Source organism: Arvicola amphibius, chromosome 4 (assembly GCF_903992535.2).
Source record: "Arvicola amphibius chromosome 4, mArvAmp1.2, whole genome shotgun sequence".
NCBI classification, from domain to species: Eukaryota; Metazoa; Chordata; class Mammalia; order Rodentia; family Cricetidae; genus Arvicola; species Arvicola amphibius.
This window is the reverse complement of record NC_052050.1, coordinates 19,348,367-19,362,731: the sequence shown is the minus strand read 5'-3', so window position 1 is coordinate 19,362,731 and position 14,365 is coordinate 19,348,367. Positions and strand designations below refer to the sequence as shown.

Here is a 14,365-nt window from a genome sequence, read left to right as displayed (position 1 = left end):
ACTTGTCCAGGGGAGAAGGAGGGAATGCTGGGGTTGGACCCTTGCTCTACCACTAAACTGCATCCTCAGCCCTGACATTGTAATTATCTGCCCCTTTCTTTCAGTGCATGCCTGAAACTCTGAAAGTAGGAAGAGCTAAATAGAGTGTTTTCTATTCATATATACAGATGGCAAATTTTATGTTAGGCCCAGGAAAAGCTTAACAACTTCTAATTAAAATAGAATAATTTTCACAATATATCATAATAAAAGTCTCATGGGTACGGTCTCTATTGCTTTCAGGACTTACACCATTCACTTGAAGGAAGCTTTTCTATGGCATCTCTGAATCACATCACTCACTGGGTCATCACTAAATAAAATAAGAGTTACTTGACCATGACTACTTTGAGCCTGTCCTGGAACTAGCTCTTGTAGACCAGGCTGGCTTTGAACTCACAGAGATCTGCCTGCCTCTGCCTCCCAAGTGCTGGGATTAAAGGCATGCACCACCAATGCCCGGTTTAAGCGTTAATCTCATTCTCAAGATGTCGATTTGACTAATAGATTACATAGCATATACAGCATGGATTTTAGACAAAGGGATGATCCACATCCCAGGCTGGATGGAGCAAGATAGATTCAGATTGCATGATATTACTCAGAACTGCACATGATTTAAATAATTTTTAAAATATTTACTAAGTTTATTTATTGTATTTTACCTTATTTACTTATTTTGGATTTTCTCTGTGTAACAGAACCTTGGCTGTCCTGGAACTTGCTCTGTAGACCAGGCTAGTCTCAAACTCAAAGAGATCCACCTGTCTCTGCCTCCTGAGTACAGGGATGAAAGGCGTGCGCCACTAACCTGTACTATTTGATTTTTATGAGTAAGTAATTTGCCTGCACATATATGTATGTATGCCACGTGCCCTGTGGAGGTCAGAGATGGTATCAGATTCCCCTGTGGAGTTACAGATAGCTGTGAACCAGATGTGAATGCTGAGAAATGAACCTGGGTCCTCAGCAAGAGCAGTCAAGTTCTTAACTACTGAGCCATCTCTCCAGCCCCCACAATTTAAATCGTCCAGAGGACCTAAGTTCAATTCCCAGCACCCTCATGGTGAGTGGAAAGGTTTTAGCGGAAGAAAAAAACCAACTCTCTGTCCTCCACACATATACAAACAATAATAATGAAAAAATTTAATATTTTTTTAATTGTAAAGTATGGCTTGAGGATATAGTTCAGTGGTTGAAGACTTGACTCTTGTGTGCCAAGCTGTTGGTTGTATCCCTAGCAACTCAGAGTAAACAATTGCAAATCAGGGTGTTGATGTAGATTGTGAAGTTGATGGAGGATGGAGCCAGAGCAGAATCTCAAGGCTCCTTAAGAAGCAGGTAGTAGGGGGCTGGAGAGATGGCTCAGTGGTTAAGAGCATTGCCTGCTCCAATGGTCCTGAGTTTAATTCCCAACAACCACATGGTGGCTCACAACCATCTGTAATGGGGTCTGGTGCCCTCTTCTGGCCTGTAGGCATACACGCAGAAAGAATAGTGTATACATAATAAATAAATATTTTTTAAAAAAAGAAAAAGCAGGGTAGTAGATCAGGCGGTAATAGGGCACACCTTTAATCCCAGCACTTGGGATTAAAGCGCACAACTCTGTGAGTTCAAGGTCATCTCTGTGAGTTCGAGGTCAGCTTGTCTACAGAGCAAGTTCCAGGATTGGCTCCATAGCTCCTGGGAAACCCTATCTTGAAAGAAAAAAAAAGTGGGTAGTGGTGGCCCACTGCAGCGCTTCTAAGGAATTGGGAGTTCAAGGCCAGCCTGGGCCTGCTTTATCTCAAAAAATAAACTCAAACTTAACTCCTCTAAGCAAACTTCCCCCTAGAAGAGTTGTGATCTGTGTCCCTCCAAATTATCTCAAAAACTGTAGGATTGTGCCCTTCTTCTTCCCATTACGATCTCGTGGTTTATCTGCCCAGGGAGAGTTTTGAATGGCAGGAGGGTGTGGTAGAGTTGAGGGCAAGTTTCTTGCATATAACACACACATGCTAAACTTTGGGTTCCTAAGGGAAGACGTCTCAAAATCAAGATGGGAGGAAGAATCCTGAGCTAGAGGCAGAGTAGATAAAGGGTGTGTGAAACCAAGGAGTTCCAATTTGACTCCCTTCTCTCCAAATGATGCAGAGTTGAGAGACGTGGGTAATGATGTTGGAGAAGAGACGTCAGATTCCGAAGGTACCCTGATCCTGATTAGACAACCGCCTTTTCAGCAGCAGAACTAGGAACCGGGACACACCGCTGGTCCCCAGGTTCATCTGTTCCCTGACCCGGAACAGCAGCGGGTTTCTCCGCTACGCCGTCAGCCCACGTGCTGGCAACCGCGACCACGTGGGGCCCCCGAGGAAACGCCTTCGCAAAGGTTTGTCCCCTCCGCTGTCCAGTAGAGAGGAAGCGGGGGATAGAGCGCCGTAGGAAACAGTTCGGGCCACCTACCCAACTGGCGTGTGCCAGAGGCTGCGGGGGAACGGGGCGGGGCGGGGCGGGGGCGGGGCTTGGTTTAGACCCTTGGTGGGGAGGGCGGGTCCCGGGGTCCCGGGGTCCCGGGGCTAGAAAACAGGGGCGATCTAGGTAGCTGCTTGGTTTTGCCAGGGCTCCTCCTTTTGCTCCCTACAACGAACCCAGCCTGACGAGCCCCTGATTCACCATGGAGTCCATGCTGACCGCGGGCATCGCGATGGCTGAAGCGCTGCAGAACCGGCTCCCCGGGCTAGAGAATACGTGGCTCTGGGTCACCTTTCTGGGAGATCCCAAGAACCTCTTTACGTTTTTCTTCCCCGCGGCCTACTACGCCTCTCGCCGACTAGGCATCTCCGTGCTCTGGATCACCTTCATTACTGAGTGGCTCAACCTCGTCTTCAAGTGGTAAGACGAGATGCTTCGGGCATCCTGGTCCCCTACCCCTTTGAAGCCCTGATCTCCCTCTAGTAGGTACCTCAAAGCCAATGCCACCCTTATCCCTTAGGGCCTAGCTTTCACCTTGAGTTTTTTTAGATCTTGACCGCAGACCTCACACAGAACTGTCCCCGTCAGAGAAATGACTTGAGGGGCGTGTTCAAGTGCAAATACAGCCTCCGCCTCAGACCTTCTGATTGCGAAACTCCAAATTTAGTTGTAGTTGAAATTTACATTGTAGCAATTATTGCCAGCAATTTAGGCAGCCGAAAGTCTTCTTTCTTAGCTGCCCGTTTCATTCATTGGCTCATTTGCTTGACGTTGTGCTAGGCACCAGCTGCTTTGTAAATTAAGGTGCGGTCCCTGGTTTCGGGCTCAAAAGCATAGGCAATGCTTGAAGACTTACTAGAAATACAAAATCTCAGACTCCAGGCCAGATCTGCATTTTAATAAGGATCCCTGGTTATAGAGTGTCCAGTGAAGTTTAAGAGGTACCAAACTTTAGGGATTAAAAGGAAGTCTTGCCCCTCCTTTCAGGAACAGTTCTTTCTCCAGCGGTTACTAATATAGCTTTCTCATTCTAAGAAGCCCGATAGTCCTGGACCTCCTGCAGCGCTTAGGGTTTATCTGTGCCACCTTGCTGGTTTGTTTTGTCTTTGGAGTATGGAAGGGAATTCCTGGACACGCAGCTCCACCTCAGCTGCTGATGCCCTGTCCCCAGCCTTGAAGTAGGAAGGGGGGGCTCATTGGGACACACTGAATGGGCTAGAATGACACACTGGAAAGCAGACCAGGAGTCCCCCTCCCTCCCGCCCTATCCACACGGGCTTCATCCTTACTCGTAACCCTAAAAGAAATTGTCTAATCATTTCCTTCTAGTCTAACGGTCCCATCCTAGACTTTTTGCTCTCCCCTCCTTCGGAGTCTGTGTAAGCCCCCTGCTTGAGTATGAAAGCCCTAATTCTCCTCCTCCTCCATTGAAACAAGGTTGCACTACCTAACCCAGAATGGTGGTCTCCCCAGTGCTGGGATGACAGGCAGGCACTAGCATGCCTGACCCCATATTCATTTTATAGCTTTGTGGTCAACACTTGCTGTATTTGAGGCTTAGTTGTTGGTGGGAAAAGGAAAGTCTCTTCTGAACAACCCCCCCCCCCAGTATTTTGCTTCCTGCTTTCCCCCTTTTTCTCTTTCTGACCACAGCAGCATTGTCTATGTTGGGTGCTCCTGAGGCCAGACAAGCAGCTGCTAGGCCAAGGGAGTTGGATTGGGGGGTAGGGGTGTCGTCCGTAGTTTTTCTCAGACTCCTCTATACAGTCCATCCTCCCAGTTTCACACTCGAGACGCTCACCTGTATAATTCAGGAGTGGGTGACTCAGGCTGGAACCAGGGACCCGAGAGGGGGACAGGGACAGGGAAGGTGGTCAGGAAGGCCAGGTCCTAAGAAGAGCTGGCCGTGCATTGGAGGGATAAGAGTGGGTCACATGTCTCAGAACACATGCACACACACACAGTCTCTCTACAACCGCTGGCCTCCATCTCTCTTTTTTAAAAAAAAAAAAAAAATATTTGTTCTGTATACAATATTCTGTCTGTGTGTATGCCTGCTGGCCAGAAGAGGGCACCAGACCTCATTACAGATGGTTGTGAGCCACCATGTGGTTGCTGGGAATTGAACTCAGGACCTTTAGGAAGAGCAGGCAAGGCTCTTAACCATTAAGCCATCTCTCCAGCCCTCCATATCCCTTTAAAAGGAAAATATGTGCTTCTCTGTTCTAAAGTAAAAAGTCATAGTAAGATAATAGCTAGAGTCAGTGCCCTTCTGAGTGCACCCAGCAGGGCCTCCTGATTCCTGCTGCCCCCTGGGTCCCTCTAGCATGTTATATGAGGTCTCGTATCTTGTCTTCCAGGTTTCTGTTTGGAGACAGGCCCTTTTGGTGGGTGCATGAGTCTGGGTACTCCAGCCAGACTCCAATCCAAGTTCACCAGTTCCCATCTTCTTGTGAGACCGGCCCAGGTGAGAAAAGTTCCAACCTCCTCCCATTCCTGGTGTGGTTAAGGTTTGGATAAACTAAACAAGCCGGGCAGTGATGGCACATGCCTTTAATCCCAGCACTTGGGAGGCAGAGGCAGGTGGATCTCTGTGAGTTCAAGGTCAACCTGGCAGGACAGCGAAGGCAGTTCACAAAAGAAATCCTGTCTTGAAAAACCAAAAAGTTTAAAAAAATTAAAAGAAAAATAAGGTTTGAATAAACATTTCCATATACTTCAGCTAGGGTGGTCCAAACAGGTCCAGTCTCTCAGTTATTGGTCCATAAAACAAACTCCGGGAAAGACCAGGTTGAGTGGCATGCCTCAAGCTGGCTCTTCACCTCTTAGTAAAGCCAGGGACGCAGCAAGTCAGCAGCCTGAGAACAGTGACCTTGAAAGAAAGGCCTCGGGGGAGTGATAGGCTGGTACTGGGCAAGCTGTCTTCGCGTCCAGGGGAGGCAGATGTGTTGAGGGATCACCAGGGGCACCTGGGTTTCACCTTGACTTTTTCACCGTGAACTTCTGGATCTCCCGGCAGGCAGCCCTTCTGGCCATTGCATGATCACGGGAGCAGCTCTCTGGCCCATAATGACAGCCATTTCTTCTCAGGTGGCCTCCCGGTCCCGCAGGTATGACCATGGTATTGCCCACCAGTAGGCGCATCCTCGACCTCAAAGGCTCCACAGCGTATTAGTTTGGAATTAGCTGAACTCGAGCTGTGGTGAACTGCGGGGGGGGAGGGGGGGGTCGCTTCAAACTCTGAAGTATTTGGATGCGGAAAGAAAGCAAATCATGCTCGCTCTCCAGCCCTTGAGCAGTCTGTCTCTCTTCTTCCTAGCCCCTGGGTAAGGGTGATTCCTGGCCTGGCTTACTGCACCTTCCTGTTGGCTGTCGGCCTCTCTCGGGTCTTCCTCTTAGCACATTTCCCTCACCAGGTGTTGGGCGGCCTGATAAGTGGTGAGCAACCAGGGCAGCAGGGTGGGCCAAGGGGATGTCTTTGGCGGTGGGAGGAGTAGTTTAGGAACTTCCCAGCATTCCCAGCTTCTGTAGAGCCAACCTCAAGGTCCCTGACTTTGTCTTAGTTTTCCTCCCAAGATGAACTGCAGGTGAGGGGGAAGATCATTTCCTCCAACATCTGGAAACTGTTTTGCATCCCTTTAGGTGCTGTCCTTGGCTGGCTGATGACCCCCCGGGTGCCCATGGAACGGGAACTTAGCTTCTATGGGTTGACCGCTCTGACCCTCATGCTGGGGGCTAGCCTCATGTACTGGACACTCTTTACACTGGGCATGGATCTCTCCTGGTAAGTCCTGCTGGGCGCTGTATCTAGATACATGGGTCTCTGGTTCACGGTGGCTATCAAGGACACACGAACTGTTCCTAGACAGATGTGGAGTGAATACATGAGAGCAGGGCCTCCAAGGGAGGATGGCTGTGAGCCAGTGGCTCTCTGGATTCCAGTCTCTCCTGGCAAAGACTCTTCTTCCCCACAGGTCCATCAACCTGGCTTCCAAGTGGTGTGAGCGGCCTGAGTGGGTGCATTTGGACAGCCGGCCCTTTGCCTCACTGAGCCGTGACTCGGGAGCTGCCCTGGGTATGGGTATTGCCCTACACTCTCCCTGTTATGCCCAGATACGGCGGGCACACCTAGGAAATGGCCAGAAGATAGCCTGCTTTATGCTGGCCATTGGGCTGCTGGTCATCCTGGAATGGCTGGGCCACCCACCTCAGATCAGCCTCTTCTACATCTTCAACTTCCTCAAGCATACCCTCTGGCCCTGCCTGGTCTTAGCCCTTGTGCCCTGGCTAGTGCATACATTCAGTGCCCAGGGATCACCACCCATTCACTCCTCTTGATGTCATTTGCCTCCCTTGCCATTCTCTTGCCCCAAAGACAACACTCCTCGACCACCACACTCTAAGAGGCAGTTTCCCTGGGCCCTGGGCTCCAAAGCAGGCCCAGCTCACATTGAACTGCATTTCTGTCTCGTGTTCTGCAGTTTAGCCCGCTTTTAAAGAAGGACCTCTGTTTCCCAATGAGGCTGTCTCCTACCTTCCCCCAGGGTCCCCCCCCCACACACAAAAAAAAAAAAAAAAAAAAAAAAAAAAAAAAAAAAGAAAGAAAAGAAAAAGAAACCAGCAGGCTTGGTGGGGATGGGGAGCTGGGTTCCTGACACAGGCAGCAGCTCAGGAAGGTTCTAATAAAGCTCTTGAAATGTATGGATTCCTTCCTAGCCCATGCTTATGTCTCCACTGACTTTGCCTGCATCCCTACCAACGGAGCCTCCACCCCATACAAAGACAAAAGTAAAAGGGGTTGAAAATTCAGCTGAGACCTCCCCTCTCCCTGCCAAGGCCACAGCAGAGATCTCTCGAGATAGGGTGGCAACAGTGGATACCCCCCAGGAGAACAGAGATCTCCCACCCTAGTCCCCTGCTTCTCAGATTAAATTCTAGTCCAAGGCTGAAGAAAAAAGACAGCATTTTGATTAGGACAAGAATGAGAACTTTTACTCCATTTGGGAACCCAGAGAACAGACATTATTCCCAGAAGGCACTGCCACAAACAAGTTTATTTACACAAGGAGACACAGAGTGACAGGATACAAAATACTTAACGAGAATCCACTCATTCGGGACAGAGCAGGAGTGGGTTTACATGAGAGTCAGACCAGTCCACAGGGAAAGTGAGAGGCCCGGAGCCCTGGGCTCAGTGCAAGGATTTAGACAGCACACAAACATACAGCAAACTAGTAACTCCCCAGCTCCCTCAACCCTGCTCAGGCCCCCATCAGGATACTATGTAAACAGACTGCTGGGTCCTGGGGATGGAAGGAGATAGAGAGAATGTGGTATAGGGGGGAAGGGTTGGCCCCCTAGGAGCCACTTCCCATCTTTGGTTTCCTACAAGCTAGAGCACATTCACTGGAAGCCTGTGCGCTCCAGCCTCTGGACACAGGGTTACTGGAAAAGAAGATGGACAGCCCATAACTCCCTCCTGCTGAGAGCCCTTCCCCGCCCCCACGCCCTGGGCTTCTGGACAGGGTTCTAGCCCTGTCCATCCTAGAGCCACCTCTTTCACCAGCCCCAGGCTTCAAAGCAAAAAGGCTCCGGAAGGGATCCGAGTCTTGATCGCTTGCACTTCCACTTCAGGGTGATGGCTGAAGAAAATCTGGTCCAGAACATCAGAAGGGCTTGCGTGAACTTGAAGCCCCACACAGAGTCCAGCTTCTCCCCTCTCTACGCAGGGAGGTCAACAGGATAAAGTGGAGAGCCTGCCTGTGTACACAGGTCCTCCTGGCTCCTCCTAACCCAGCTGCAGCTCCCCCTGTACCCTCTGGGTCCCTGGGAGTATGAAGCAAGAAATTTGGCCGCAAATCTAAGACCCACATCCTGGGCACACGTCTGCAGTGCTGAGGCCAGAGAGGGAGGGGTCTGCAGAATGCTGAGGAGGACAGAAAGGAAGGGGAGTATAGGGTGGAAGTCTACCCCACTCCACTCCGTGTCTTAACTAGTAGTGGATCCTCCTGAGGATAGAGGGGCAGAGGTGAAATTAAGGCGTTTCCCAAAAGCCAGCCGAAGCCAAGGCACCAACTTACTGTTCCCATCTGGGTAGCTCCAGAATTGGAGGTACTATCTGGGAGTGCTGTCCAAGGCAGGAAAGAGTACAGAGAACTGGGGTGAGATAACAAGTGGGGAGACGTGGACGCCGCACCCGTCCTCCTACAGAAGGAAGGGATTGCTAAAGCTGGGGCCTGGGCCATGTGGTGGGAGGGCGGGAGGACTGGAGCAGCTTGGGGGAGCAAGGCTGAGAGACCCACACAGCACACGTTGTTGAATGTGTGACTTTTTGTTTTTAATAGAAAAAATAAACAAAATCACAATGATGAAGCCCAGAGGAATGGGGGCCAGGGTGTCACAGGGTAGGCTCCTGCTCCATGGGCTCCTCTGCTGGCCTGCGGGGACAAGCACAGGGATGCCACTGAGTAAAGAGCACTCACTACCTTAGGCCGGGGCAGGGGGATGCGAGGTGAGACGCCTACCTGGGGCTATGCTCTTGAGTGGCAACGGCCTGGGCCTGCTCAGCCCCCACGGAAAGCAGGGCCATGGCGCTCACAGTCTCGGCCTCCTCCGTCTCACCTGTCTGAGCCTCCCGCAGAGAGCAACCCAGACCAGTGGCGAACCTCTGTACACAGCTCCAGTGTTTGCCTGTGGAGAGGGACAGACAGGTTCAGAGACAGCAGACTGGTCCAGATGGACCTGCTAGCCCTGGTACCCCACTGCCCATATGCCTCGTCCGCCGGGCAGGTTGAAGTATGAGCCCCTCTGCCTGTCCCAACGCACTCTGGATCTCGATGACTTTCTCTAGTGTGGCAACTGCATTGATGCTGGGTTTCTGCTGCAAGACTGCTTCATCCAAGGGCTGCAGCTGCAGAGAGAAGGAGAGCTGGCTCAGAGTGGGATAAAGTGCAGTGCCTAGCTCTCCAGCAGTCCCCATCCAGCCCAGACATTCCTGTGCTGGCAAGCACGGGCTTTTGGGAGGAAGCCCTGATAGGAAAGTCTTGCAGACCTAGGCAAACCTCAAGGATCCTCTGGGGCCACTGGACCCAGGGAAGTGGATATTCCTGCTGACCCATCAGCCCCCACCTGCTGTCCACATCTCTGTCCCCCATTCACCTCCACGCTGAGCAGAGCCGAGACACAGGCCTCAGAGGCATCACAGATGGCGGTCAAGTCATGGCCTCCCTCCAGGGCCAGCACCACCCGGCCCCCTGCCAGTGTCATAAGCTGCCTGGTCAAGTGGCCAAAACCTTTGCATGGGAGTAAAGAGAAGAGGCTGAATGGTAAATTGTATCGAAGAGACAGAAGGAGAAAAAAAAAAAACAAGAAATGAGACAAATCTCACAAAATATGACAGCAGACTTAAGCCCCAATACAGCTACAATGAAGTAAAGTGTCAGTGAACTTAGTGGAGGACAGGCTAAGATGAGATGCATTTCTGGTAGGTCAAAGCCAGTGAGCTCCAGTGGAAGATACTTGTTTGCTACTCCACTTCTACCTGCCAGTCCCTATGGCAGGGTTGGCAGAAGAGTGGGCAGAGCTAGCAAGTCTTAGACTTGCTCCCTGCAGTGCCAACTTATTCCCTGTCCCCTGTGCCTCAGTGTTCCACACCCTCCCAGACCCCTAGTAGGCTCACATCTGGCGGTGACAGAATAGCCACCCAGTGGAGACAGATGTCCTTCAACAGCATCAAACCCAGCGGAGACTAGGACGACGTCAGGTGAGAACTCGTGGGCAATGGGCATCACCACTGTCCTGTAAAGGGATGGCCCAAGCTAATGCCAGCAGAGGCCAGGCTGAGCCTTGCCACGCTCTGTTCTCCATTGAGGCCATACCCCTCCACCACCCCAACTGAGTGCCTGCTGCCCCTGCCAGCTCCGGGTCCCACCCCTCCTCTGGCCCTTCTCAGTCCCCACCTGAAGGCTGTCAGGTATTCCACATCTCCAATGGGGGGATCCACACCTCCTGTCCACGCCACATTAACATTGTACCCCACGCCTGGCCCTCCACCAACCTGGCATAAGATAAGAGAGGTTACTGTCACCGCCCTGGATCCCAAGCACTGCCCCGTCCCCTGCCTCCAATGTCTCACGCCATTGACCTGTTTTACCCAGCTGGCAATCAGACCTGTGGGGTCCTCCCCCTGGGAGCCCTTGAATGCCACAAGGACCAGCATCATGAATGGGCTTCTATGGCTTCCTGCCAAGTCCCATCCTGCCAGGTCCCAGTGTGCTACCTCCGGGAAGGGCTGACATGAAGGAGTTGTACCTCTTCAGGAGCCCCAGAGCCCGGGAAGAAGTTCCCATTGTCATAGCGATGCAGCGAGATGTAGAGCACAGAGGGGTCATCGTAGAATGCTTGCTGGGTGCCGTTGCCATGGTGAATGTCCTGATGAGGATAAGTGGAGGGTGCTTTGGGCACCAGTCTAAGCTCTAATCTAAAGGCTAACATGCCACCTGTTCCCCGCCCACCCTGCCATTAGCTCTGAAGATGAGCTCACCAATGGCTCCGGGGCCGTGACACTGAATCCAGGCTCTACAGCCGTGGATGGATATGGGTTGTCTCCCTGCAGAACCCATTTCACTGAAGTGCAAGGGAAACCCAGGCAGGTAAGAAATTTAACACAGGCAAATTCTGAAGAGGGATCCAACATTTATATGAATTTGTTTTGTGACAGGGTTTCACGAGGTAGTCCAGGCTGGCCTTGAACATTCAATCCTGAGTGCTGGGATTATAGCTGTGCACCATGCCTGAATACATGTTTTTAAACCAAAACTGGATTTCAAAAATTCTGCCCTTGCTGGTCAATGCCCAGTGAGTCCTCAGGCACAGTGAGTAGTGTGTTCACTTTCCCCACCATGACAGAAGGCTGAGGAACACCCACAGCCTCAGGAGCAGAGGAGTGGCATCTTTGCTAAGTAATCCAGTGTCCTCACTTAGAGAAGTAGAGGAATACTTTGCACTGCTAGAGGTGGCTGTGAGCAGCACAGTGTCATGTTCCTGGCACACAGCAGCCCCAATGGTAAGGACAAGGAGAAAAATAGATTCTGGTAGTAGTGTTCGCATCCTGTCCCTGTGGCTCAGGGGAGGAAATCATCTGGATGTTGGAGGCTGCTAGGGGGAGGATGCGGTAAGTGAGGCTAAAAACACAATGGGGTGTCCCAGGGAGGAACCATCCTACTGAATGAAAGGACCCGCCTGATGAGCTGAGCGGTAGTGGCACACGCCTTTAATCTCAGCACTCAGGAGGCAGAGGCAGGCGGATCTTAGTGAGTTTAAGACCAACCTGGTCTACAGAGCTAATTCCAGGACAGCTAGAACTATTACACAGAGAAACCTTGCTTCAAAAAACAAAAACAAAACAAAACAAAAAAGGACCTTTCTGATGATGAAGCAGGAAGGATATAAACTGAACATGTGAAGCCAAGGAGTGAGTCCTAGTGCCACCCAGAGGTGGAGGTACTTCTGGAGGCCTTCCCTGGCAGCTCTGCCCATCCCTGCCCAGCATCCCAGCCCACTGCCTACCCAGTCCACGATGAGCACCTTGCCCACGTTCAGCTTCTGCTGCAGGAGTTTAGCTGTGATGGCTACGGAGTTGAAGAAGCAGAATCCCCTGTGTGGGGAGGAGAGGACAGGGAGGTCAGCTTGAGTGACATGAGGTTTGCTTCAAGTAAAAGATAGGAAGAGCTGATGGCAGAGGGCCAGGGTCAGGTCAGAGTGGTACTCACATGGCCGTGGACTCCTCAGCATGATGTCCTGGGGGCCGGATGATGGCAAATCCATTCTGAAGTACAAGCAGAAGGATAACTGTCAGGAAAACCATGTCAGGGACAGGGTAGATACAGGAGAGAAGCACAAGCCAAGCAGGGATGGGAACACAGAAATGCATTTTTATGAACGCAAACTGCAGCCCTCAGGCAAACAGCTGTCTCTCCCCTGCAGATACACACAAGAGCCTCAGGCTAGTGCCTACTTGGTCCCCCATGACCCTCAAACCATGGCTGTCCCCATCCTAGCACTCGAGACTTCAAAGTGGCAAAGGACAATGGTCTCGATGAGTGGAAGTCACTGCTGCTCCTAAAGACACAGGAAGCAGCCAGGAGCGCAGAGGCCACAGTATATCCTTACCTTGAGCTCTCCTGCAGCCACCTTGAAGGCCAGCTCTACCAGGCAGCCCACTGCCATTCGCACAGCACTGGAGGAGTGCATCTCATTCCACACAGTGTCACTATCCACCTGCAGGGGCAGGAGATCGGGCTTCAGTGTGCCCTCTGCAGGGGGAGGGGAGGAATGGGAGTGGGCACCAGAGAGCAGGTGAGCAGCCACGGGGGGGGGCAGGGAGGAAGGGGCCAAGCTAGGAGAGTCACTTGCCCACTCCCACATATCCAACTCACCCCAATGCCCCCACAAGGCAGCATGGCGTACATCTTCTGGCTGATGGGGCCTGCAGGGAACAGAGATGCTCTGAAAGGTGTCCCACTTGCCAGTTGGCATGGGCCATCTAGTCCATGCCAGCTGAGACCTCTATCTTCTGCTATGGTAGGGACATGGCAGGTTGGGAACACAGACCACCATCAAGTCCACCTTTAAGCCTGATACCCTACAGTATGTTCAATCTGCATCTAGGCCAATGGCACCCTCTTGGGGAAGTGACCCACTAGGACTGCTGGCTACTCTGCCTCGGTGGTCTTCATGACAACCCTATCACACTCAGACTGAGGACACACGTGGGACCATGCCCGGCAGCTCACCAAGCAGTTTCTTGCTGTCCAGCTTCTGCCGGTTGAGGGGGCTGGTCCCATAGAGCAGGGTGTGGTACTCAGAATGCACCGTCTGGATTTCATCCAGCGTGGCTTTACGACCCCGGATCCGCTGCCAGAGGAGGTCAAGAGAGGCCAGAGAGCGTTGATAAGGCTCAACACTCTTGACAACTACAGCCCAATGCTCACAGAGCCAACCTCCAGGAGAGCTAAAGGATTTGGAGTAACTACGCCTTGGCCCTTGAGAGACCCCATTCCAGGACTCTTTCCCAGGTTAGCTGGGGACCATGAGGGAAGCAGATCACAAGGGATGGAACTGGGGATGTCTCAGAGCTGACTGGAGGGCTAGGGTGTGGATGAGGCTCTGTTAGGAGGGGAGTGAGGCAGCACTCAGATGGAAGTCCCAGCTGAAGGTAGGGGGTTCCCTCACCTCACACTTGCTGAGCAGGCCAGTTTCCTGCAGCCGGGACCAGATGCTCTGGATGCGGCCAGCATGCTCCGGGTGTACATGTGTGTTCCCGCATGTGCACTGGTGCTTCAGCATGAACGTGTCATAGACCACACCTGGGCCACAGACCCTTGTGTCAGCCAGAACTGTTCTGAACCCTACTGCACACCCGCTCCTAATGACTATCTATGGCTATCCTAGCTATCCGCCAATATTCACGTACAACCCTCTCTCCTTTCTTCAAACCCAGCCTAGCTGAAGCTGGTCCCCCTCTCTGTCCTCTGCAACCCCTTTACCACCCCATGGTACTATCCTCCTTCTCCCCATCGCATCTGCCCATGCACTTGTCCCCGCTGGTGAGGAACCAAGCATGTGGCAGCCTCATGGGTAAAAGCCTTCTGGGTCTACTGAGGCCTCACTGTCAATCCCAGAGAGGAGGCCAGGAGACACAGAGAAGATACTGCCCCCCAGAGAGTAGGAGCAAGGCTGCCTATCCTCCTTGGAGAGAAGCTGCTGTTGCTCCCACGAACAGCTGTGGGGCACAGGAAGAGATGAAGACCCCTTTCCCCTCCACGCAGTGTGTATGCAGGACACCGGTTGCTACATATCCAAGCCCCTGGTG

The 14,365-nt window shown here is 52.0% G+C and overlaps 2 protein-coding genes across 7 annotated transcripts in view; one reads left to right on the top strand and one right to left on the bottom strand.

The window, feature by feature from the left end:
• Window positions 1–2,566: 2,566 nt before the first annotated feature.
• On the top strand, window positions 2,567–7,058 carry G6pc3 (glucose-6-phosphatase catalytic subunit 3). The gene is made up of 6 exons (XM_038327880.2): window positions 2,567–2,913; window positions 4,854–4,960; window positions 5,513–5,603; window positions 5,813–5,931; window positions 6,136–6,277; window positions 6,468–7,058. Exons 1-6 carry the CDS (start codon window positions 2,696–2,698, stop codon window positions 6,829–6,831), a joined length of 1,041 nt encoding a protein of 346 aa, XP_038183808.1. The 5' UTR covers window positions 2,567–2,695; the 3' UTR covers window positions 6,832–7,058.
• A 1,750-nt stretch (window positions 7,059–8,808) lies between these two features.
• The window catches only part of Hdac5 (histone deacetylase 5), a 34,902-nt gene continuing 29,345 nt past the window's right edge, over window positions 8,809–14,365 (bottom strand). For all 6 annotated transcript variants that reach the window (XM_038325053.1, XM_038325054.1, XM_038325055.1 and 3 more), the window contains 13 exons: window positions 13,726–13,859; window positions 13,287–13,407; window positions 12,930–12,979; window positions 12,664–12,771; window positions 12,264–12,319; window positions 12,061–12,148; window positions 10,804–10,923; window positions 10,452–10,549; window positions 10,172–10,290; window positions 9,652–9,785; window positions 9,319–9,403; window positions 9,018–9,183; window positions 8,809–8,930 (listed from right to left, as the gene is read on the bottom strand). In XM_038325053.1, the coding sequence (XP_038180981.1) occupies window positions 8,891–8,930; window positions 9,018–9,183; window positions 9,319–9,403; window positions 9,652–9,785; window positions 10,172–10,290; window positions 10,452–10,549; window positions 10,804–10,923; window positions 12,061–12,148; window positions 12,264–12,319; window positions 12,664–12,771; window positions 12,930–12,979; window positions 13,287–13,407; window positions 13,726–13,859 (1,319 nt within the window). In that variant the 3' untranslated portion in view covers window positions 8,809–8,890. The remainder of the gene's footprint in view (window positions 8,931–9,017; window positions 9,184–9,318; window positions 9,404–9,651; window positions 9,786–10,171; window positions 10,291–10,451; window positions 10,550–10,803; window positions 10,924–12,060; window positions 12,149–12,263; window positions 12,320–12,663; window positions 12,772–12,929; window positions 12,980–13,286; window positions 13,408–13,725; window positions 13,860–14,365) is intronic.

What these genes read in the sequence shown, in the direction of transcription:
- G6pc3 (XM_038327880.2), top strand. Translation starts at nt 2,696, where the DNA reads ATGGAGTCCATGCTGACCGCGGGCATCGCGATGGCTGAAGCGCTGCAG. An exon ending in GTGGCCTCCCGGTCCCGCAG is followed by an intron (nt 5,604 to 5,812) that starts GTATGACCATGG and finishes TCTTCTTCCTAG; the next exon opens with CCCCTGGGTAAGGGTGATTC. An exon ending in GTTGGGCGGCCTGATAAGTG is followed by an intron (nt 5,932 to 6,135) that starts GTGAGCAACCAG and finishes GCATCCCTTTAG; the next exon opens with GTGCTGTCCTTGGCTGGCTG.